General features: G+C 28.4%; 1 protein-coding gene across 3 annotated transcripts in view; it reads left to right on the forward strand.

The window, feature by feature from the left end:
• LOC127065421 (uncharacterized) overlaps positions 1–25,000 on the forward strand; it is a 160,079-nt gene that overhangs the window by 74,990 nt on the left and 60,089 nt on the right. For 2 of the 3 annotated variants that reach the window (XM_050997737.1, XM_050997736.1), the window contains exon 3: positions 17,183–17,281. The exons of the other annotated variant lie outside the window; for it this stretch is intronic. In XM_050997737.1, the coding sequence (XP_050853694.1) occupies positions 17,183–17,281 (99 nt within the window). The remainder of the gene's footprint in view (positions 1–17,182; positions 17,282–25,000) is intronic. 3 annotated transcript variants of the gene reach the window in all.

The following is a 25,000-nucleotide window of genomic DNA, read 5'->3' on the forward strand; positions in this document are numbered from 1 at the left end:
AGACAGAGAGAGAGAGAGAGAGAGAGAGAGAGAGAGAGGATTAGGTATGAGATAAAGAGAGAAAACCTCTTTGTTCTTAGTAATTGCGGTTAATTCTGCGCCTTTGAAAATTACTTAAGCAACCAGATAACGTATTACGTTGGCAAACATTGCGGCGATTAGCTTGGGTGTTATACGCCAATGGTGATACAAGCAAGTCTGCAGTCTCTTTAAAGTCATTGGCGTCGCCACGCTCTACGTTAAATCGTACTCATGCATATGACAAAATTTATATTAAGTTAAACGTGGACCTTTGCGCATTTCGTAATCGCTCATCATTTATTTATTTTTCTCTATCGGGTTATTCGTTCCTATCGTTAAGTACTTTTATATTGAAAAATTATTTATTTTTTTTTTTCTATCATTTCTTTTCCTCATTCTTTTTTTTTCTTCTTCTTCCTTTATCCAATTGCCGTAATCAGGAATAATAAGAATGACGATGGAGTTTGACGTCGTAGAAAATTTCTCTGCTTTTCGAAATATCTCTCTACCTCCGACAATGGATTCTACCGATAATCTTGATTTTTATGCAAGAATTTCTTTCTCTCTCTCTCTCTCTCTCTCTCTCTCTCTCTCTCTCTCTCTCTCTCTCTCTCTCTCTCTCTCTCTCTCTCTCTTTCTCTTTCTCTTTCTCTTTCTGTGTGTCCGTTTGTACGCGTATATGTGTGTATATATATATATATATCTTTTATTTTTTTTTTCATCTACAGGCCTATGAATATCTTTGTCTTCTTTTTTCTCTTCTTATTTCTTTTTTTCTTTTTTTTTCTGATCAGACATCAAAGCAGTAAAATCCACTGGCAAAGGAATATCGGAATATCGTAGGAAGGTTGTGAGAGCTACATCGTTTAATTAATTTTCAAGTGAAACATACTTGATGGTAAGAGAGAAAGAGATAGAGATAGATGGAGAAAAAGAGGGAAAGAGAAAGAGAGAGAAAGTAAGAGAAAGAGAGAGAGAGAGAGAGAGAGAGAGAAAATATTTACAGAAAGTTACGACGATTTAATTATACGAAGCACTACGTAGGAGAGAGCTTTAAAATGGTACAACATTATTTGTAGAAAAAAGTGAATGAAAGAAAGAGGAATATTTTTAAATATATATATATATATATATATACACTCGGTGTCGATAATTTTATATTACTGAATTATTTCTTTTTTGTTCTTTCTCTCTCTCTCTCTCTCTCATATTTAACCTTCTTTCATTTTATCTCGAAAATGAAACTTTATATCTTCCCTCTCTCTCTCTCTCTCTCTCTCTCTCTCTCTCTCTCTCTCTGTCTCTTTTCTTTTTCGTTTTTTCTCTCGTTTCTCTTTTATTTCCATTTTTTTGATTTCTTTTTTTTTTTTTTTTTTTTTTTTTTTTTTTTTTTTTTTTGAATAAGAAGTAAGATACGAACGACCGAAAAAACTCGAGGGAATTTCGATTAGCTTACTTACTAACTAGCCTAGACTAGACTAGACTAGACTATCTTAGGCTATGGTAGCTCGCACGCGCACAACAGTCGTTAAAATTAAATTTGAGTTTATCGAAACGAGTCCGGTGGATGAGTTTGCCTTTCCACCGTGCGCCCTTCTCTAAGCCACGATCTTCCTTCGTAATTTTCTTGATTTTACCTCGGATGCTTCTGTGTGTACATGTATGTATGCGTATATACGTTTGTATATATGTTTGTGTGTACGTTTGTGTGACTCGTACGTGTATGCGTGTATGTACAAAGTTCTCTCGGAGAAAGTTGCAACGGCGTAGCCACCGATGCATCCGCCTATGTACCGTCCTTGGCAGCCGTCGAGATGGCAAAGTTTTGTCGATACGAACGTACCATTCCACAGGCTTACATGGTCAATAATTATCCATCATGTTCAGAGAGGGTTTCACAATAATAGGAAAAAAGGCGACCCTGGCTATTCAAGCCCAAAGCGGTTATTTCTCACTATAATTTAATAACGGCTTGTATTTTGATAACCTTATTGTTTCGCGAATTTCGAAATCGAGAAATCATCTAACTTAACACAAAATAAATTATTAATTGATTTATATATATATATGTGTATGTGTGTGTGTGTATATATATGTATATATGCATATATACGTATTTACATATAATTTATATATATATATATATACTCATATACGATTTCTATTTTTATATTTACATATACATACGTATACGCGTGTACATATATATATTTTTTATTTATTTAATTATATCTTTATTTCTTTTTTTCTTTTTTTATTATCTTTTCACTCCTTTTGCATTTGTTGTTCTCTTTTTCATTTTTCTTTTCTTTTCTTTTTTTTTCCTTTTTTGCTCGACGAGAAAATAATGTTTCGACGATTCGGCGTACGACGAACGCCGGAAAAAAATCAATATCAGAAAAATAATATTCCTGTGAGATTTTTATTTTGCAAAAATAACGTTTATCTCACAAGCGACACGATTTTCGATGCTTTTACGAACGTCAATACGTTTAGCAACGCGCAAACAACCTGAATTTGATCGCGGATTGTATTGGCCTTACGTCACGGTATTAGCGGCTAGAACGCTTCGCTTGTTTCCAATACTCGCTTGCTCTCTCTCTCTCTCTCTCTCTCTCTCTCTCTCTCTCTCTCTCTCTCTCTCTCGCTCTCTCTCTCTCTTTCTCTGTCTATCTATCTCTCTATCTCTATCTCTTTCTCTATCTATCTATCTATCTATCTATCTGTCTCTCTCGCGCGCGCACATAGAATACGATGGAAAATCGATATCGTCTGAACATCGTCGAGAGTAATTCATACTAATAAACGTGTAGAAAATTCATCGAAATAATTTAATACTTCGATCGATTAATTACATCGAAGTATTACACGTCGTAACAATTGATTAGGAAATAAGAACGTCCGCGATGTTACGCGCATGCGTCTTGAGCAATCGCGAGAAATCGTTTTAGCTTTGTAATAAATTGATTCGTTAAGTAGAAAAAATAAATGGGTTTATTTAAAAATACATAAGGTCGTTTAATTATTAATTTTAACGATGACGATTTGTCATATTGAATTAAATTAAAATTTTTTATACAATACAACATGAAATTTGATTAAATTAGTACGTAATACTTTATATAACTACATATATGTATACATACATACATACATACATATATATACACTTATTATTTTAATTATCACATTTATCATCATTAATTATATCTACAATCATACTTTACTATCATTCATATTATTATTATTATTATTATTATTATTATTATTATTATTATTATTATTATTATTATTATTATTATTATTATTATTATTATTATTATTATTATTATTATTATCATCATCATCATCATTATCATCATTATAATAATAATAATAATTATTATTATTTCATAAAACATTTTAATGATAATTGGACAAAGAACTTATTGGAAATTAGAGAATCGCATTGATTGGAATCGAAAGGAATGAATTAAATATTATTTGTATAATTAATGAATATTTATTATAGCGAATACAAGATTCTATTTCGTTCAAAATATTTTATTCATCGTAAATAATTCGTATACATTTTCTTTCTCTTCTTTTCTTTTCTTTCTTTTTTTTTATCGACGTATTCGACACGAACCCGTGTTCTCTATCTCTCTCTCTCTCTCTCTTTCTCCCCACTCTCAGTCTCCTTTCTCCCACTCTCTTTCTCCCACTCTCTCTCTCTCTCTCTCTCTTTCTCTCTCTGTCGCTCTGTCGCTCTATCTCTCTCTCTCTTTCATTATTATAGAATTACGCGACAAGCTTTACAGGTGTCGCTGCATGTCAGTGCTCGTGCGCGCGCGTAGGCACAATCACGTGCGCCTCTGACAAAACGAACGATGACGCATTCGATTCACGTTACCACCAACGTATATATTAGCTGTTGCCTCGTTCGCGTACCTCCTCTCCTTTTTATCCCAGTATATGTAATCACGTTTTCGAAATTTTTCTACTAACGTAAGCACGATCGCAACGAAGATAATTAATTGAACGTAATGTAAAAAAGAAAGAAAGAAAGAACAAAAAAAGAAGAAACAGAAAAAGAAGATAGAAAGAAAGAAAGAAAGAAAGAAAGAAAGAAAGAAAGAAAGAACCACACACAATTCTCATTTCCCCTGTTATTTCGCTTCGTGTAGTTAGGTTAGAAAAAATATTGAACGGTTATACGTTGCCTGCGAAAAAAAGAAGAGGATGGAGATGGAGAAGAAAGAGAGAGAGAGAAAGAGAGGAAGAAAGAAAGAGAAAATGAAAGAGTGAGAGAGAGAGAGAGAGAGAGAGAGAGAGAGAGAGAGAAAAGAAATAAAAAGAAAAAGAGGAAAAAGAGAGACGGCACTGGTCATTGTTTGGCATCAATTTACGAGAATTTCTACGCTAATTGTATTCCTCCATTATATTTGTTCACTTTGATGACTCGATTACAGTACGCTTCAAAAGTTTTCCGTTTTATAGAAGAGTATATAAGCAGTATATTATTGTGGTATGTATAATAATTAACATAAACGTATATTATATAAAAGGTTATAATAGAAAATTATATAGGTATAATGCGATTACAATGTATAAAATATAAATATTTGTGCATTTATATCGTATATAACGTATATGCAAATATATATACATATAAATTTATATATATATATGTATGTACGTGTGTGTGTGTGTGTATATAATTATGTAAATATAAAATATATATATGAGAGAGTATTTGAATATAAAAATATAAATAATGTTTTATTTATATATATATATATAACGATATAAAAATATACATAATATTTATATATTATATATTTATATACATTTCTATATATAATATTTTATTATTACTTTATACTTTACTACTGTTATTATTACTTTCTATCTTATACAAAATTCATATTAAAACGAAGAATATAATAATAATAACAACAATAACAAATTTAATGTATTCGATAAATCACATTAACATGATTGCTTCGTCGAGAATTATTCTCTTTATCCTGTATAATTTACAATCTCTTTCAATTTAATCCTATAGTAAATTATTTATAAATCGTATATTTATTTCGAAATTGAGAAAGATTTGTAAATAATTATAAAAAATTATCGTATCGAACACGATTTAATACATAAATATACGAAAATAAAACACACACATACACACAAAATACACTCATGAAAAACTAAAACAATAATACATACATAAATATAATATATACATTATACGTATACAACTATGAAGGACTAAATTCATCGATGTGCATCGAACCACGTCCATAATGAATTCTCTTTAACGAATCTTGTTGCGCTTAATCGTTCGTTATTTTCCTTCGTTCGTTATTTTCAAGTACTATACCATACGATTTTCGAGGATACACACGGTGTGTAACACAAACGATATCGGACGATGCAGCGTGTGTATTGCAACGGATGTGTCATTCTCTTTTGCACACACTCTCACATATAGTTCCCTCTTCTCTCCCTTCCTTCGTATATACCCATACACACATATATATATATATACATGTGCATATACGTCGTACCAAAAGAGAGAGATAGAAACAAACAAACACAACGTAGAGACAGCAAATACGTAGAAAAAGAGAGAAAGAGACAGACATATACGCAGTATATATATATATATATATATATATATATTGTATGTATGTTATGTATGTATGTATGTATGTATACGCATACGAGTACATGTACATATATGTTAAATTCCAAATGAACGTGTATCGACCGTTAGCATGATCACTGTGGGCACTGGCACTCGCTTTTGGTATTTAATGTACACCGAAGAGAGCGTGCTTTTCTTCGGGCTCGTACCAAACACGATACATTCTGTATATTCGTCAGGTAGGTAGATTAACGAGCGTGTACGAGCTTTTATAGATATACTAAATTAAATGTATATAGTATGAATCGAACGTTAGATCGAGTCCATTCGAGTATTATAAGAATATAAATATAGACGTGAATAATCGTGAATTTTCCTCTACACAAAAATCTTTTCTTTTCTCTGACGTCTATGATAGCGATAAAAATCTATAAAAATGGAAGGAAAGGTTAACAAAAATAAAAATAAAAATTAAAAAACAAAAGGAGAACAAAGAAAAAGAATAAAAAAGGAACGTAGGGAAAGAGAAAATCAAAAAGAGAAAATAAAAAAGGAAAAGAAAGAAACATAGATGTACAACATACGTATAAATATACATACATACACACACACGTATCATACACACACATATACACATGGTACCGTACGCTTGAAAATTTTCAATTCATTTTCGGGACTCGATATCGGCATCCTCCAGAAACCATACACAAACACACTGACACAAAACACACCATACACATACATCTACACATACATCTACACATATATGATACATTCACATACACACAAATGCGTCCATTTCGCCGGATTGCATGCAAGTTGTGTGTTCATACGAACGAAAAAGATAGATAGACAAATATATATAGACAAATATATATATATATATGTATGTATACGTATATATATACTTAGAATATAGGGATAGGGTAGGAGGGAGGAAAAAGGGAGTGAGAAATGCCGTGGGATCGGAATTTCTCGGGAAACTTTATCGCCGTATAAAATTGCGGCGTGGCGATTATCGCATTAATGCTCCTCGCGTTCGAAAATTTCGATATTTATTAATTAGCGAGATGGGATCTTTCCGTTAATTACTCCTATCTTTTATTTTGTATTTTTTTTTGGGGGTCCTTTTTTCTTTTTGTTTTTCTTCTTATTTTTATTATTCCTTTTTTTTCTTCTTTCTCATGGTCTTTTGTCCTACTCTCCGTCATTTTCGCTCTCCTCTTTTGTAATTCTTTCCTTTGTTCCGTCATTATCATTATTATCATATATTATTATTATTATTATTATTATTATTTTTATTATTTTTATTACAACATTCGTTTCTTTATTTTGTGGCATTTTAATTTTTATCTCCATTTTTATTTTTCTTCTTTTTCTCTCTCTCTCTCTCTCTTTTTTTTTTTACTTCTCTCATTTTTATTTCACAAACGAGGAAACGAACAAAGTGGTTAGAATGATGATAAATAAAGCGATCGGGAAGGATGTATATAATCATTAGCGCTCGTGATCAAGGTTTTATAAGTGTATATGTATATGTGTGCGCGTGCGCATATACGATCTCTCTCTCTCTCTTTCTCTTTCTCTCTGATGTGTGTGTGTGTGTTTGGTTGTATACTGAGAATCGAGGAGGCTTTAGTGCGGAGGGAGCATAATTTCCTCGAGTGTACGAACGAGTGAGTGAGTGAGTGAGAGAGAGAAAGAAATAGAGTGAGAGAGAGACAGAGAGAGAGAGACAGAGAGAACACACAAGTTGGTTGGTTGTGTGGTGTGCGCAACTCAAAGTGGATACACATCACACGGGTACCGAGAGTTATTTATAATGCGCCGTTGCTCGTGGCCGAGGCTCAGACGCGAATTGTATATGATGGAATCGTGTATGATAGCTACCATTCGAGTACAGTGCGTTACAAAAGTGATATTCTATGACAACACGATTATTAATATTCTTTCTTTCTTTCTTTTTATCTATCTCTCACTTTTATTATTATTATTATTATTATTATTATTATTATTATTATTATTATTATTATTATTATTATTATTATTATTATTATAATTAATAATAATTAATAACAGTAATAAAAATTGCTATTTTTATTATTTAATGATATTATATTATCTTTGTTATTGTTGTTACTACTTTTATTAATATTATTATTATTATTATTATTGCGTTATTGTTCCTTTTGTCGTTATCATTATTACTAATATTATCGTAATTAATTTTTTTTTTTTTATAAATATTTTTTCTCGTTCTTCTATTTCCTTCAATTTTATTTTAATCATTCTTTTTCATTTCTTTTTGTTTTTGCTTTATTCCGTTTTCCTTTTTTCTTTTTCTTTGTTTCTCTCTCTCTCTCTCTCTCTCTCTCTCTCTCTCTTTCTTTCTTCCTTTCTTTCTTTCTTTCTTTCTTTCTTTCTCTATCTTCTTCTTTGTTTTTCTTCTTCGCCTGTCACGTCTGTCTACTCTTTCTTTTTCTTTAGTCGTGACCTCGTTAAGAACTCTTCTCGTCGCCTCTTTATTATCGACATCGACTTCCCGTTCGTTCGTTAACTCCACTTCGTAATATTCCTTCTTTCGGGATTTCGCGATTACCAGGCTGGATTTTCCGGAGCAAATTAAATGTATGGGAGAGAAAACTCATCGAGGATCGTTAATGGATCGCATTTTTCTTACAATTTCTCGAAATATTGTTTAAGTTTTTCTTTCTTTTCTTTTTTCGTTTTTTTCTTCTTTTCATTCGTTTCTTTCTTTTTTTATTTTATTTTTTTTTTCGTACGTTTTTCGTTATTTCATTTCAGAGTTTTAAGAAAGAAATTCTATATCCGACGACGAGGGACGTCGTTGTTAATTCACGAGAAACACAATTTCATAATACTTACGACGAGATTTCTTTTTCGAAGATATCTAAACGCTTTTTTCTTCATTTTTATTTATTTATTTATTTATTTATTTATTTATTCTTTTTTCGTTCGTTCGTTTCGAAGATCATAAATTAATGCTAGATTTAGCAAACAGTCGGGATTACTGGTTTCGATAGTTTTTATAAAAATATCCACTTCAAATTTCGTCCCGTGTCTTTCTCAATTATGATTTTTTTTCTCTCTATTTTATATGTATGATCAATTTTATAAATTCCTTTTTTTATTTTCTTTCTGTTTCTTTTTTTTTTTTGAGAGTAATATATATATGTGTGTGTAGATACACACATATGTATATAAATGAAATATAAACATATTACGGACGAATGACGAGTTATCTCGTATTTTATATGTATAAATAATGAAAAGAAAATAAAAGATATAATTTTCTTTTTTACAAGCGATTCTCTAAAAATATTTGACCGATTCACTTTTCGTTCTTGTTGCGTTTAACGATCATTGATCAAGAGCTAATTGAGAAATATTATAAAAAAGAAAATTAATACATAAAAATTAATTAATATTATATATTAATAATTTAATTACATTAATGCATGTATTAATATCAATTATCAATATATATATATATCAATACCTTATATTATAATTATACATTATAAATTATTATTATTATTATTATTAATATTACGTGCAATGAATATTTATTTGAAAATAATTAATTCAAAAATATTTATTATTAAAAAAAAAAGAAAAGAAAAAAAAAGAAAGGAAATAATCGTCTGTGGAATTGCATTAGCAACAAAATGTCCGTAATGTATTAATATATCAAAACAATTATCGACAGTTGAAATGTTTTCAAGATTGAAAATTCGAAAGATCGATAAAACTTCAATCTTTAGATTTAAGTTCGCATTGCTGTGATCAGAACTTGAAGCAACATTTCTGATCTCACGAACGAATTAATCGTAATTTATTAAGTTAATTAGTCTGAAGAACTCAACTTCTTCGTTTTGTATGTACTCGAGGTCTCAATCCTTTTCAGATCAATAGTAGCCATATTTAAAATTTCTTTTTTTTTTTTTAAACTCGTCTTTTTATCTCTCCATCGAATATCAGCCCTTTCGTTCCTTTCTCTTCTTTATTTTTTCCTTTTTATCTTTTTCCTCTTTTATTTTTCTTTTCTTTTCTTTTCGTTTCCTTCAATCTTTTCTTCCTTTTACTTTTTCTTTTTTCTTTTTCTTCTTCTTCTTCTTCTTCTTCTTCTTCTTCTTGTCGATAGTATAAGGAAAGTTTTTGCAAAAGAAAATGGTTGTCCGTCGCGACATGTGTTTGAGGATATTGGAAAGCTATTTCTCTTCTAGAAGACATCTTATCTCCCGATATATTTTTGCAAAATGATAAAGGGAAAAGTTTCAAATAGGAATAAAATTAACTAATAAATTCTAATAAATAGAGAATAAATATAGAAAGACACAGACAAACATTTACGTACGTACACTTATTTATTCGAATATAATGAATTAAAGAATGAATTATATTATAAAATAATAATTATATTATTATTATATCTGATATAAGATAATTTATTTGGTAAAGTATAATTATATAATATAAATTAAATACATAAATAATTGTATTAGTACTTAAGTAATATATTATACTGTATTAAATTAGTTATCTCATATATACTCGGATTATTCTACTATTCGGCTAAATAGCTTGTCCTACATACTGGCATAATTATATTCCATCAAATAAGTTATCTTGTATTAGCGTAATTAAATTATTATTAATAAATTACGTTATTTATTAATATAATAAAAGTCAACTCAAATTAATACAATTATATCAGATTTAATATAATTTATTCTTAACGAACATTCATCTTCGTTATATGAATTACATGTTTTATATAAAGATACTTTTGTGATGAGAAAATAATCATAAAATTTCTAATAAATAAATATATATATATATATACATATATATATATAAAGTTATAAAGAGTTAAGGAGAATAGAGAAGAAAAAAAAATAGAAGAAAAAGAAGAAGAAGAAAAATCGATCGTTCATTTTTGTTGTTGTACAAAAGAACAAGAATTTTTATATTAAAGCTGAGAAAGATGAAGAGAAGAAAAGAGAAGAGAAGAGAAGAGAAGAGAAGAGAAGAGGGGTGAAGGATGGTTGGAAGGGGAGGGGGCGTTAATATTAGTACATATCTACGAGGAGCGAGGCGATATTCTTAGAACGAAAACTTGACTCCGTAATGAGTCACCTTCGGGGAGAGGTACAGTTGAGATCAATATTCTTGGAACGTTTTCATCTTTTTTTTTTCTTTCTTTCTTTCTTTCTTTTTTCTTTTATTTTCATTTATTTTTCATTTTTATTTATTTGTTTATTTTTTTTTTTTTTTTAATCGCGAAGGTGAAATCGTGTAATAAAATAATCGGATAACGTGCACACTCTCATGGTCGATTAAATTAGCAAAGGGGCCGTTTTTGTTATCGCGTTTTACCGTGACATCGTATATATATATATATATGTATGTATGTATGTATGTATGTATGTATGTATGTAAATGCGTGTGTACATATGTGTAATCTAGAAAACCGTTTGATATTTTTTGCGAATCTTCCCTCGTACCGTTACGACAAGTAGATTACATATGTTACCGTTAAAATGTGAAGTCCATTTTATAGGATATATGTATAACTAAATATTTCATAAATGATTTATTGCCATTAGCTAAGGCATATAATTGTAATTAAATCCGTGAATAACGTAAAGTAATACTTGGAATATCTATGATGACTCACTATCCAACAAAACGTTTCATCAAAAATGTTTTTCAAAAGAACTTGCACGATACGATACAAACGACGTAGTAACGTTGAAAATATTTTTGTTTGATCGTTTTAACATCGATTATAAAAGACAAATTATTATTTATACTTGTTGTTTATACTTTTTGTTTATACTTCTTCTTCTTTTTTCCTTTTTTGTTTCCTTTTACGATTACGATATGAATAAAACGTAGTCGGATTCGAGATAAGGGATTATTTTTGTATTATTTTAACATATCAGTGACAAGAAAAGAACTCTTGTTTGTACTTTGTTTTATTTTCTTTTTGTTTTGTTTTGTTTTGTTTTTTTGTTCTCCAAGTAGATACAAAAATATATACTTTATTACGATATAAACGAAACGTAATAAAATTTATAAGAAGGAAATATTTTTATATCGTTTTGACGCAATATTAAAAACGTCAGAGAAACTTTTATTTATTATATTTTATTCTTTTTTCTTCTCGAATTAGGTCAAAAAAAAAAAAGTGTGTTTTATTACGATATAAACGAAACGCAGTAAGGTTTGTAACAAGGAAATATTTTAATATCATTTTGATGCAATATTAAAAACGAGAAAGAAACTTTCATTTATATTTTGTTTTTCTTTTTTTTTTTTTTTCTTCTCGAAATAGGTCAAAACATGTATATACTTTATTATATACTTTATTACGATATCCTTTATTACGACATAAACGAAACATAGTAAAGTTTAAAACGAGGTATTATTTTTGTATTATTTTTAATAGAATATCAATAATAAGAAGGAAACTTTTATTTATACTTCGCATTTTTTTTTTCTTCTTTTTTCTGGAATTAGGTCAAAAAAAGTGTGTTTTATTACGATATAAAGAAAACGTAGTAAGTTTTTATAACAAGAATAATTAAAAATTAAAATTGAGAAAGAAATTTTTGTTTATACTATATTTTATTTTCCGAATAAGGCCAAAATGTGTAGTTTATTACAACGTAAACGACGTAATAAGATTCGAAACAAGCAACTATTTTCGTTATCATTTTAATACGGTATTAAAAATGAGGAAAATTTTTTTTTATTTAAACTTTGCTCTTTCTTTTTCTCGAGGTCATATGTATACTTTATTACTATATAAACGACGTGGTAATATTAAAAACAAGGAAGTATTTTTGTTATCGTTTAAATAGGTAATCGAATAGGTTAACTATTAAATAATAAGAAAGAAACTTTTATTTAGAATTCGTTCTTTCTTTAGTTTTTAATGGAATTAGGTCAATACGTATACTTTATTCTTACAATATAAACGACGTAATAATGTTCAGAAAATATTTTTATTATCGTTTTAACAGATACTATTATTAAATAAAAAGAAAAAAAAACTTTTATTATATAATTATATATTATTATATATTTATTATATAACGTTATATACTTCGACATTTCTCTTTCTTTTTTCTCGAATCAAATCAAACTGTATTATTAAAAAACTATTATTCATAACTTTTGTTTTCGAGTTCCATGAATCAAAACAGATATTCAAATTATATTTTACATTTTTTTTGAAATTCTACACACACACACACACACACACACACACACACACACACACACACACACACACACATACGCACATACGCACATTCCGGTCATAAAAATAATATCATCTCTTTAACTTGGAAATTTATTCGCGATTAAATATTATTAAGCATCATCGCTCGCGGCATTTACTTATCAGAGTGAAAGAAAAAGGATAGAAAAAAGAAAAGAAAATTAAAAGTGAAAAAAAAAAAAAAACAAAAAAAAGAGGAAAATACAAATCGCATTAGCGAAACAATTTCTTTTATTATAACTCTTTGTCTTTATTTTTCTTCTTAGATGTTTCGTAACGAAAAAAAAAAAGAGAAAAAAAAAATAATAGATGAATGGAGGACGAGCAAACTAAACGCGGCTCGAATTATTTTCGAACGTATACACGTACATAAATTATATACAATACATACATACACACACGCACGCACGCACACACACACACACACACACACAACTTGTTTGGAATTTTTCATTTGGTATCATGCAAATAACAATAGCGATATATCTGTTAACGATGCAATTTGCATCTATTGGAATATGTGTTACGCGCGTGCGCGTATGTGTATTCATTGTATTGCAAGCGTGTCGAACAAATGTACATATGTATGTACGTATCATATATATATATATATATATATATATATACGAGTAGAGAAACCGATCCGAGCGATATAAATCTGAATTAAACGAACGTCAAAAGCAAACGCGAAACGTTTTCAATGTTTTCATCGCGTTCTTTACGTTTCTTTTTTATTTTTATTTTTTTTTTAATGCGTTAAACAACCAACAACATTGATGACCGATGAAATAATCTCTCTCTCTCTCTCTCTCTCTCTCTTTTTCTCTCTCTCTCTCTTTTTCTCTCTTCTCTCTTTTATTTACTATTTATTTCACAATTTATATATTCATTCATCCATTTACTTATTTATTTTATTTAATAATTTAATATCATATTTATTCGATCATTTATATACGAAAGGAATAATATCCACTATCGTATCCTCCCTTCCTCACCCCCCAATTCCTCCCCAAATCCATATTTTTGATTCGTCCATCTAAAAATAATGCGCAAAATTTATAAATCGCATTATACGTTTTATCGTAATTATTTTTCGATTAAACTCGTAGAAGTATCCTTCGACTAAGTTATTTTCATGCACGTGACGTATTCGAGTCCTTCGCATTAGTTATTCACTCGAAAGTAATGACGAGAATGATAATATATATTTTTCAACGTGTAGCAAGAAATTATTAATCGTCTCTATGATTGGATACGCTCGTAGTAGACCGTAATGACGACGAATGGAATTGTCGTCGACAGAGAAAGAGAGGGAGAGAATGAGACAGAGACAGAGACAGAGACAGAGAGAGAGAGATAGATAGATAGATAGAGAAAGAGTGGGAGTGAGAGAGATAGAGAGAGAGAGAGAGATAGAGAGGGAAAGAGAGCGGAGATGATTAGGACCGGTCAATAGATGATGATATAACGTGCTCCAGTACCGTATATAGCCTCATCTAAATCTAGTCTTCTCATCGCGCTAAGGGAATATGTACATACATACATACTTACATCGATCGTCTTTTCATAGCAATCTATTTTTGAAATATCCGCTAAAGTATCTCGGAATATACACGGGAACGATATTTTCGAACGAAATGTAATATCAAAACGCGTTTCGTTATTCGTGTTGTATTTTTCTCTTGAGTTTTTATATTCTTTTTCTTTTTCTTTTTCTCTCTCTGTCTCTTTTTTTCTTTTTCTTTTTCTCTTTGAAAAATTTATAAACCTATCCGAGTATAAATGGGAATCGTTAATCAAAGGGATAAATATAATTTTGTCTCTCCCTACTGTCGTACGATTTTGTTGTGTTCTTTTTTTTCTTTTTTTTTGGTTCTGTTTAATTAAAAAAAAAATAATTGAATGTATTGATTAATTAATTAGTTAATTAATTAATTAATTAATTCAAGAAAATGATATAACGCGAAACTAAGAAACGTGACCTTTCACTATATGGACTTGTTATATATATATATATGGATAATTCTTTTATATATTTTATTTTGAAGAAAAAAAAAGTAATGAAAGAAAGAGAAAAATGTTTTGTAATTTAAAAGTCATTGTGTATAATATTTTTATGAATATACGTGTAATTTAAGAAACGTACATATCATTATTATTATTATTATTATTAACTATTATTAATTATTTATTTATGATTTCTTTATCAATTAATTTTCTTAAAATAAAGATTAGAAAAGTCAGGTGACCAAGGTCATAATAAAGAATATCTTACCAAGAAACAATGAAAGACTATTTTGTTTTATAAGATCGGATTTTTCCAAGAAATGTCTTTTAATTTATTAATTTCTTATTTCCATATGGATTTAGCAATAGATTCAATATCGCTATCAATAATATATCGATACAATTATCAATAATACATATCAGTATCGTTAATAATATGACCTCGAACGAATAATATTGGTTGCTTGTTAGTCATAGGTCAGAGTCTAATGGTCACACAACTTATAGTTACTTATAAATATGTATGTACGTATATATATTTTTTTTCTTTTTCTTTTTTCTCTTTCTTTTTCTTTCAATAGATCCTTTGTACAAGTATAAATTTGGATTTAAACGTAAAAAAAAAAAAAAAAGGAGGAGGAAGAAGAAAAGAATTCTTTGTCTTTTCTTTTAATTCCTTTTATTGTAGATTCAGTTGACGTATTTATTTCTAGTTTATAAAAAAAAAAAAAAAAAAAAGGATAAGAAATGCGAACATTATCAAAAATACTCGATATGCTATCGTCACGGGTTGACGTAACATAGAAATCACAAAGCTACATAATGTGAAATAGCAAGAAAACTATTATATAATCGCAATGGAAAAAGAAACAATTATTTTGCAGAACGTTCGTTATTATTATATAATATATGTATATATGTATATATATATATATATAAATTATATTATATTTAATGTTATAATATAATAATATTATAATAATATTTGTAAAATATTATTATTATTGTTGTTGTTCTAATACTATTATATAACTATTCTTCCGCTTTTTATTATTATTATTATTATTACTATAGTAATATATATATAAGTATATTATATAAGTATATTATTATATATTGAATACTAATGATATTTATATAATATAATATACAATTTTAAATCGATACATCGAAACATCAATGCATTTTTGAAAGGAAAGTTTTAAACAATAATTGTTTGATATTAATGGACAAATACAACAAGTTCGATAGACATTTTTCAGGTCACTTTACGGTCAACTTTATTTTTACCTTTTTTTTTCCCCTTTTAATGGAAACCTATAATATTTATAACGATATCTTACAAAAAAATAATAAAATATAAGAAAGAAAAAACAAAACGTTTATTTGAAATATCGTTTTATCCAATCTCTACTTTCTACGATATCGAATATTGTTTAAACAAAAATTTTAGAGAAGGTAGAAATATATTGGACGGATATCCTTTTTTAGATAAATATTATTTTGATAAATATTCAAATAAAATATATGTATACTCTTTTAATACGCTTATATAAAATAGACGTGAGAGAGATACAAAATAATTCATTCGAAAGGAAAATTTGCAAAAATATTAACAAATATTATCTATCACATGTTAGTCGATCTTTTAATAAAACTGAAAATTTTTTTCTCTCTATATAAATTTATAAAAAAAAATAAAAAAGAGAGTACAACAACGTTATTACAAAAATAATATTATACTACATATTACAGTATACATTAAAATATTAATTTTTAACATAGTACAATTCAACAGAATTGATTGAATATTATTAATAATAATTCAATAATTCAACGTATTAATAATTCTCACGTTGTAAAAAAAAAAAAAGAAAAAAGAAAAAGATTCATTTGCCTTAGACTTAAATTATTGACGATGGAAAAAGAAAAAATTAGAAAATGATTAGAGATCATTTATAAACGCATATACGTTTTCAAACGTGATAAATAATTCATATATTTTCATTAGATATAAATACATCCACGACGTCGAAGACGTTCGTATTTTAATTCAAAGAAAACATAGAAGAACGTGATAATGAATATCCGAATATTAATGAAAATATAACATACATGTATGCGTGCATATAAACGTACATACACGTGTACGTAATATATATTTACGTATTAACTGTGTATTAACGTGATCGTTATCTTTTCTGTTTCAGGTACGGCATAAGAACTTGTTCAGGTTTTATAATTTCTTCGATTTGGAAAAACGATTAAACGTTAATACCTTGACGATTTCTAACACGCGATCGCAATTCGTGAGTACATAAGATACGATTTTAATCGTTAATAATAAAATGATTGCTATTAGACGACAGGCAAACTTAACGTGATCTAGAAGGGATCGCATAAAAATAATAGTAATAATAAAAAATATATATATATAAGAAAATTAAACAAAAAAAAAAAAAGAAAAGAAACTTGAATTCGAGTTTCGATACGATGTATTATAAACTCTATGTTTTCGTACTCGTTGAAATATAATCTTTAAGACGATATAATCGGATATCGAAATCGGATAATGTTTTCTACGTAAAGGAGATATCTTGCGTAGTATTGTACTACGCGATCAATCGATTTAAATTATCTGGGATAAGAAAAACGATTGAGATGGGAGCAATTGAATTTTTTCGTAATTTTTTTTTTTTCTTTTTTTTCGTTTCTTTTTCGTTTTCTCATTATTTTATCTATTTTTATCTGGGATGTAACATCGTACGCGATTAATCAATTTAAATTAGATAGGATAAGAGGAACGAAGGGAAAGGGAAAAATCGAGGATGGATTTCTTTTTTTGTTTTTTCTTTTTTGTCTCTTCTTTTCTTTTCTTTTCTTTTCTTCGTTTTCTTCGTAGTTGTTTGTTTGACCGTTTTTCTTTTCTCACATTTTTCGTTTCATTTGTATTTTTTTTTTTTTTTTTATTCTTTTCTATTTTTCATCCTTGTAAAAGAGAAACGTGAATGTAATCCATTGAAATTTCAAGAAAAAAAGAGAAACATACGTGAAAAAAAAAAAAAGAGTATCTCTAGATCCTGCAAACGTTTTTGTTTTATTTGATTTGATTTTATTTTAGTTGTTTTTCGTTTTATTGCATTTTATTTCTCGAGTTTTGAATTTTTTCCTCTATCTCTCTCTCTCTCTCTCTCTCTTTTTTTTTTTGTGAATTTTAGCCTCTGTCGAAGTCGAACTAGAACAAGAAAAAAAAGAAAGAATGAAAAAAAAGTCAATTCTATCAGTATTCCAAAGTTTAATAAGTGATAAAAGCGAGCATTTTCTCGAGCTCGAGTCTCGACACGGAATGAAGTGATAGTGTTATCGATGCGATAAAAAAAGACAAAAAAATAGTCGCGAGCTAGAGTAGAAATGCATTTACTTTGTTGCAGAAAATGCAACAATTATCTGTATTATATTGCAGTAAAAGATTCTCTCTCTCTCTCTCTCTCTCTCTCTCTCTCTCTCTCTCTCTCTCTGTCTTTTTCTTTCTCTTCGTCGTCATTTTTCTCTCTTTTTTATTTTTCTTTTCATTACAATTATATTAATTAATTCCCTATAACTCAATTTTTTGTTACATCTAAAATACACAATTATTAGATAATATGAAATATAGTATAACATTATTATGATTAATATAAATTTTAATATAATTGTACTATAAATAACATATAATTATACAATATAGTTATATAATAATAATAATAATAATAATAATAATAATAATAATAATGTATATTATAATAACGTATATATATTATATTTTATTATAACTACACTAATATAAGTAACTTATATGATATAACTTATATTTAACAAGTAACTTATATAACAAATAATTCAAATATAAACTAAAAAAGAAATTAATTATATAACGAAAAAAATGCGAAATGAGATCACGAAAATATAAATACATATAGATAAGTACAAGTCATATATGTATATATATATAACTGTACGTTACATGACAGTTCTAAGTTACATGACATTCGTTATATAGGATTAAATTAAAAGAAAAAAAAAAGAAGAAGAAGAAGAAGGAGAAAAGAAAAGAAAAGAAAAGAAAAGAAAAAAGAAAGAAAGAACGAAAGAAAAGTAAAATAAAATAAAACAAAATAAAACGAAACAAAATAAAATAAAAAATAAAAAAGCATTGCACGATAAGTTTTTATATAGAATCGTTCGATCGTAAATTGCGAAGATAATGAAAAAGCAAGGACGATAATAAAATAGACGATAAGAATTTCCTTTTTCTATCAAGGACAAAAATAATTCTTTGTTAACGTCTATACGTACTATATAATTTTTTTCTTATCTTCTCCGTTCAAAAATAATTTCTGTCTGCACTAATACGCTTGGTTATACTCTAAAGTGGTTCGTAAATACGCCCACATCCACACATACATTCACATACACACACACACGCGCACACACACACAGACAGACAGACAGACAGACAAAGACAGAGACAAAGATACAGAAACAGAGAGAGAGAGAGAGAGAGAGAGAGAGAGAGAGAGAGAGAGAGAGAAAGAGAGAGAAAAAGAGAGAAAGAGAAACGTTAGCAGCGGTTGTTGAGCATCATCATGATCGGAACATACGCGTGCTTTTTATCTCGCGTGCAGTCACGCATCGTACGCGTCGATAACTCGAGTTCCTGTAACGACACGAAAGACGACGTTTCTTCTTCTTCTTCTTCTTCTTTTTTTTCTTTTTCGTTTTCTTCTTTTTCTTCTTCTTCTTCTTCTTCGTCTTCGTCTTCTCCTTTTTCAGATCTTTTTTCTTCCTATTTTTCTTTTATTTTTTCTTTTTTTTTCTTTCTTCTTTTTCTTCTTCTTCTTCTTCTTCTTCTTCTTTCACTTTGAATCGCATTAAACGAAAATCGCTTTCTCGGTATCTCGATTATTATTCCATGTAGAGAAAGAGAAAGAGAGAGAGAGAGAGAGAGAAACGAATTAATTTGTAAGCCATGGATGGTTATCATTAAACCATCTCGATTAATTGCCTTCCACTAAATTCTCCATCAATTGACTTTATAATTTGTTTAATTAGAACGTTATCGAACATTGTCGATACTGTGATACTTTTTCTTTCTTTCTTTTTTTCTTCTTCTTTTTTGTTTGTTTGTTTTATCTGGTTTTGTTGTGTTTTATTTTATTTTTCTTTCTGGCAACAGAGAAAAGAAAAAGAAAAGGTAAAAGATATTATTTCAGAAGTTATCGCGATGTAACGTTGCAAAGGAACGTTCAATGCGAATGCATTCGTCGTGTGGGTTGATAAATGTGCCGATAGATAATTGTGACAGGGGAGTAGATTGAAAAATTGAAAGAAAGAATGGAAGAAAGAAAATGAGAGATAAGAAAAAGAGAAATTGATTTACTTTAATTTACGATTTATTTATTTTTTTTTTTTTTTTATCACGAGTTATTTATATCTTAACGATTTAAAAGAAATTAGAAAAGAATAATTTTATATACGTATCGTTCGATTACTATACACGATTGAATAGAATTAAATCTAATTTTGTTTCTGTTTATTTCGATAGTCGAATAAGTGTTTTATACTTTTCGTTAGACTTTCGGTTTTTTTTTTTTTTTTTTTTTTTTTTTACAAAACCGTAATCACAGTTTCGAAACATATAAAGCATAAATGAAGTCAATTTTTTTACTTTCGAACGAATGATCATATCGTTATTAATAAAAAAAAGAAAAAAGTTAATTGTCCAAAAAATTTTACGTTCAAAAAAAAAAAAAGAAAAAAAGAAAGAAAAAAGAATTTGCATAGTACCAGCGAATTTTGTACGATATTAATATCGTTTAATTCTAACATTTTATTTTTCTACGAAAATTTCTAATCGCTCGGTATCGACTTTAATTGGCGATTACGTTAACTACGAGCGTCCATTTAATTTTCTTGCGATAATTAAAAACTCTACGTTACTCTATGATTGTCTAGCTGCAAGTATAATAATTCTAAATTTTAACGACAACTGATAATGACTGCAAGAAAAATAACGACTGATAGAAAAATACGAGAATATAATGGATCTGTTGACGCAAAAGTTCCAATTAATTTTCCATAAATATTTTCGTACTCTAAAAACATCACGAAAAAAAAAAAAAAGAAAGAAAGAAAGAAAAGAAACAAACGTAACGATTATAATTACAAGATATTAATGAATACTTCTAGTTTCGTTTCTTTTCTTTTCTTTCGAATGGAATCGTGATATTTCAAGTTTCAAAATAATTTTTCCAAACGTTCGTAATAATTTCGAAGATGGTCTAAGGTCGTACCAAAAAAAAAGAAAAAAAAGAAGACAGGAAAAAACCCACATACATTTTACGCGATACTCGTAAAAATTCATGATTATATAAAAGATTTATATTGTGACGGTAAATGCTACGGAGAAAATAATTCGGTTACATAATGGAAAAAATTATATTTTTTATTACACACAAACGTAAACGTCTAAATTATATTCTCTATCAACCCCAAACGTAAACGTTTAAATGTGTCTCAATACGCTGCCATAATTAACGACACAAATTGACGAAAATAAAAAAATTGAAATGTCACAGAGACAGAAACAGATAGATAAATAGAGAGAGAGAGAGAGAGAAAGAGAGAGAGAAAGAAAAAGAGAGAAAATCAGTAGCCAATGTAAAAAAGGAAAAGAAAAAAAGAAAAGAAAATTAAAATCAACTAAAGAAAATCATCGACATCGAGCACGGTAATGATCTATCAAGTTTCTGTTTACACACGATCATTTCCAACCGTATGTGTGTCATGTTCCACATCATCGTCGTGTGTAACGCATAAGTATATATTTCTCTCTCTCTCTCTCTCTCTCTCTCTCTCTCTCTCTCTCTCTCTCTCTTAACATACACACACTCTCTCTCTTCCCTTCTCTCTCTCTCTCTTTCTCACTCTCTCACTCTTCATTCACTCGTTCGTTTTGATAGCGGCACGCACAAAACACAGGAACACTCGACGATACGTGTAAAAGCTGCTTCTCTCTCTCTCTCTCTCTCTCTCTCTCTCTCTCTCTGTCTGTCTCTCTCTCTTTCTATCGCAGCATAGACACGATATACCTGTTTCTTACATCGCTTCGTACGCGCGTTAATTATGCAAGTATTTTATCTCCTTGCTGGAAGTTCGTTTAAATCGGCAGCACAGAAAATTGCACAACGTGGTATAAACATACATGCATACGTATTCGCGTGTACTTAAAACTCGAGAATATCGATACTTTCTCTCTAACTTCGTAACGCGTTTTCTAAGATATTTATATTTATATATATATATATATATATGTATGTATGTATGTATGTATGTATGTATGTATGTATGTATGTATACATTTTTTTTTATTTCTTTCCTTCCACCCCCTCCCCTCGTTCTTTCCGAACTTTTCTTTTTCTGCCCGAACACATTCGCAAGTTAGATAACGACGCGATATCGTGCGAATTTTTTAACGAACTTCTTTTTCTTTTTTTCTCTCTTTCTTTTTGACCTTTTCTCTCTCTCTCTCTCTCTCTCTCTCTCTCTCTCTCTCTTTTCCTTCTTTTTCTTCCGTTTTCCTTTTTTTTTCATATTTTATTTTTCTTTTTTTGTTTTTATTTCTTTTTTCTTTTTCTATTTTAATTCTATCTTTCCCAATACTTCGTTTATTTATTAAAGACGTCACGACGTTTTGACACTCCTCTTTTATTTAGTATCACAATTTTCTTGAAAATGTCGAAAAGTTTTTTACGTATGTATGTATGTATGTATGTATGTATGTACGTACATTTGTAGATATATATATATATATATATATATATATATATGTATGTATGTATTTATCCATATACCAGTTGTACACGTTTAGATTGTTTGGCATTGGTCCAATATTTATTTTTGAACGATCGAGAGCACCGCTGCGTTTCGTTCATTCATTCTTTGTCATCGATCGGTTTATTGTCCTAAGCTTTCGAAGGAAAATTAAAGAAACTCTTGAGAAATCTATCTATCTATCTATCTATCTATCTATTTATCTATTTATCGATCTATTTATCAATATCTATTTATCTGTCTATCTTCGTTATCTATACTATCATGCGTTCTCGTTTAGTATTCTCTTATGTTAACCTACTTTTCTTGACAACTATGACGACAACGACAATGACAATGACTATGACAACACCGACAAAAACGACAACAACGACAACAAAGACGACGACAACGGAGACAGCAACAGCACCAATGGCAAACGGTTTTAGCAAAACATGTTTACACACGACTGCGCGTAAGTTTAGTCATGTAGAAAGAAATGTATTTTGACCGAAAGCTCAGATTAGAAAGAGCCGAGACGCGAACAGAAAATATATATTATAAAATGGCACGGCACGAACGTTTATTTATTTTCTAGTGAAAATACAAATTTCCGATCGACTATTTATATCACTTTATATATATATATATATATGTTTTTATATAAATTTATATATATTTAATTCTCACGTGTGTATGTATATTTAATTTAATATATATATAATAAATTAAATATTACATTATATTATATTATATATTATATATATATGTATGTATATATAAAGAGGATATTCGAAGTACGATCAATAATTTGTTATTTATTTTCCAACTCGTTTGCGTTCTTTGTAGTCATTTTGTTTGATGAAAAAAAAAAAAAAAAGGAAAAAAAATTACTTTTATTGTCCAGAGAAGTACGATCAGTAATTTATTATTTATTTTCAACTCGTACGTGCTCTTTATTGTCGTTTGTTCTCTTTCTCTTTTTCTTTTTGATATAAAAGGAATTATTTATTTTTTTCATATTTTTTTTTTTTCTTTTTTGATTGTCCGGAGAAGTACGATCAATAACTTATTATTTATTTTTAACTCGTATACGTTCTTTATTGTCGTTTATTTTCTTTATTGTTTCATTCCTTCTTCTTCTTCTTTTTTTTTTTTAATTATTTTTCTTTTTGCTTTTTATTTAGAAGAAAATAATTTTTCTCTTTATCTAATAGTACGAACAACAATTTATTATTTATTTTCAATTCGTACGTGTTCTGTATTGTTGTCATTGTTTCTTTCTATATATGTATATATCTAAAATTTATATTGTGCAAAGAAACCAATTAAATTATTGATCTGAACAATACAAATCTTTATTTGTATTATTATATATTATCTATATACTATTGTATACTATTGTTATACGCTATTATTCATTTCTTTTGTGTCTCTATCCTTCCTTTTTTTTTTACGTAAAAGAAGTCAGTCTTCTATTCTTTTTGCTTTTTTATTTTAATTAACAATTTGCACTTAATTAATCTAATTCGTAGTAACGAAGGAAATATCAACGAAAAAAAAAGAAGAAAAAAAGAGAGAGAGAGAGAGAGAAAATAAGATTCGTTGATAGAACAAGTGTTTGTTTATCGTCAGCGTTTCAATCCATGTTCTATCCTCAATTCTCTTATTACGTTTGATTTCTTTACGTTGATCTTTTTTTTTCTAGTCACGTCTCGAAGAATGCACATGTTTTATTTGCGAAATAACGGTAACTTTTGACTCTCTAATTACGTTAGACAATGGTCGATAGGATCAAAGGACTTCGTAGAGATACCTCGAGAACAAGCAACTCGCTATAACTTTTTCGAAAATAAAAGTACGAACCTTCCTGAGAGGATCACTCCGCTTGTTTCTCTCGAAATGCAACCCTCGTTACTATTTAAATATTCATGCAGTTGATAGAGTCTGCAACTTTAAATTAACGACGATGGAAGAACGAACACACGGTATTTAATTTAATGATTTCAAAACGTATGTTCCTTTTTCCTGAATTTTTCTTATCTTATTTTTCTATCAATTTTATTTATTTACTTGTTATTATTGTTGTTGTTGTTGTTGTTATATAATAATAATAATAATAATAATTATTATTATTATTATTATTATTATTATTATTATTATTGCAAAAGTTCGAG

Source organism: Vespula vulgaris, chromosome 7 (assembly GCF_905475345.1).
Source record: "Vespula vulgaris chromosome 7, iyVesVulg1.1, whole genome shotgun sequence".
Lineage (NCBI taxonomy): Eukaryota > Metazoa > Arthropoda > Insecta > Hymenoptera > Vespidae > Vespula > Vespula vulgaris.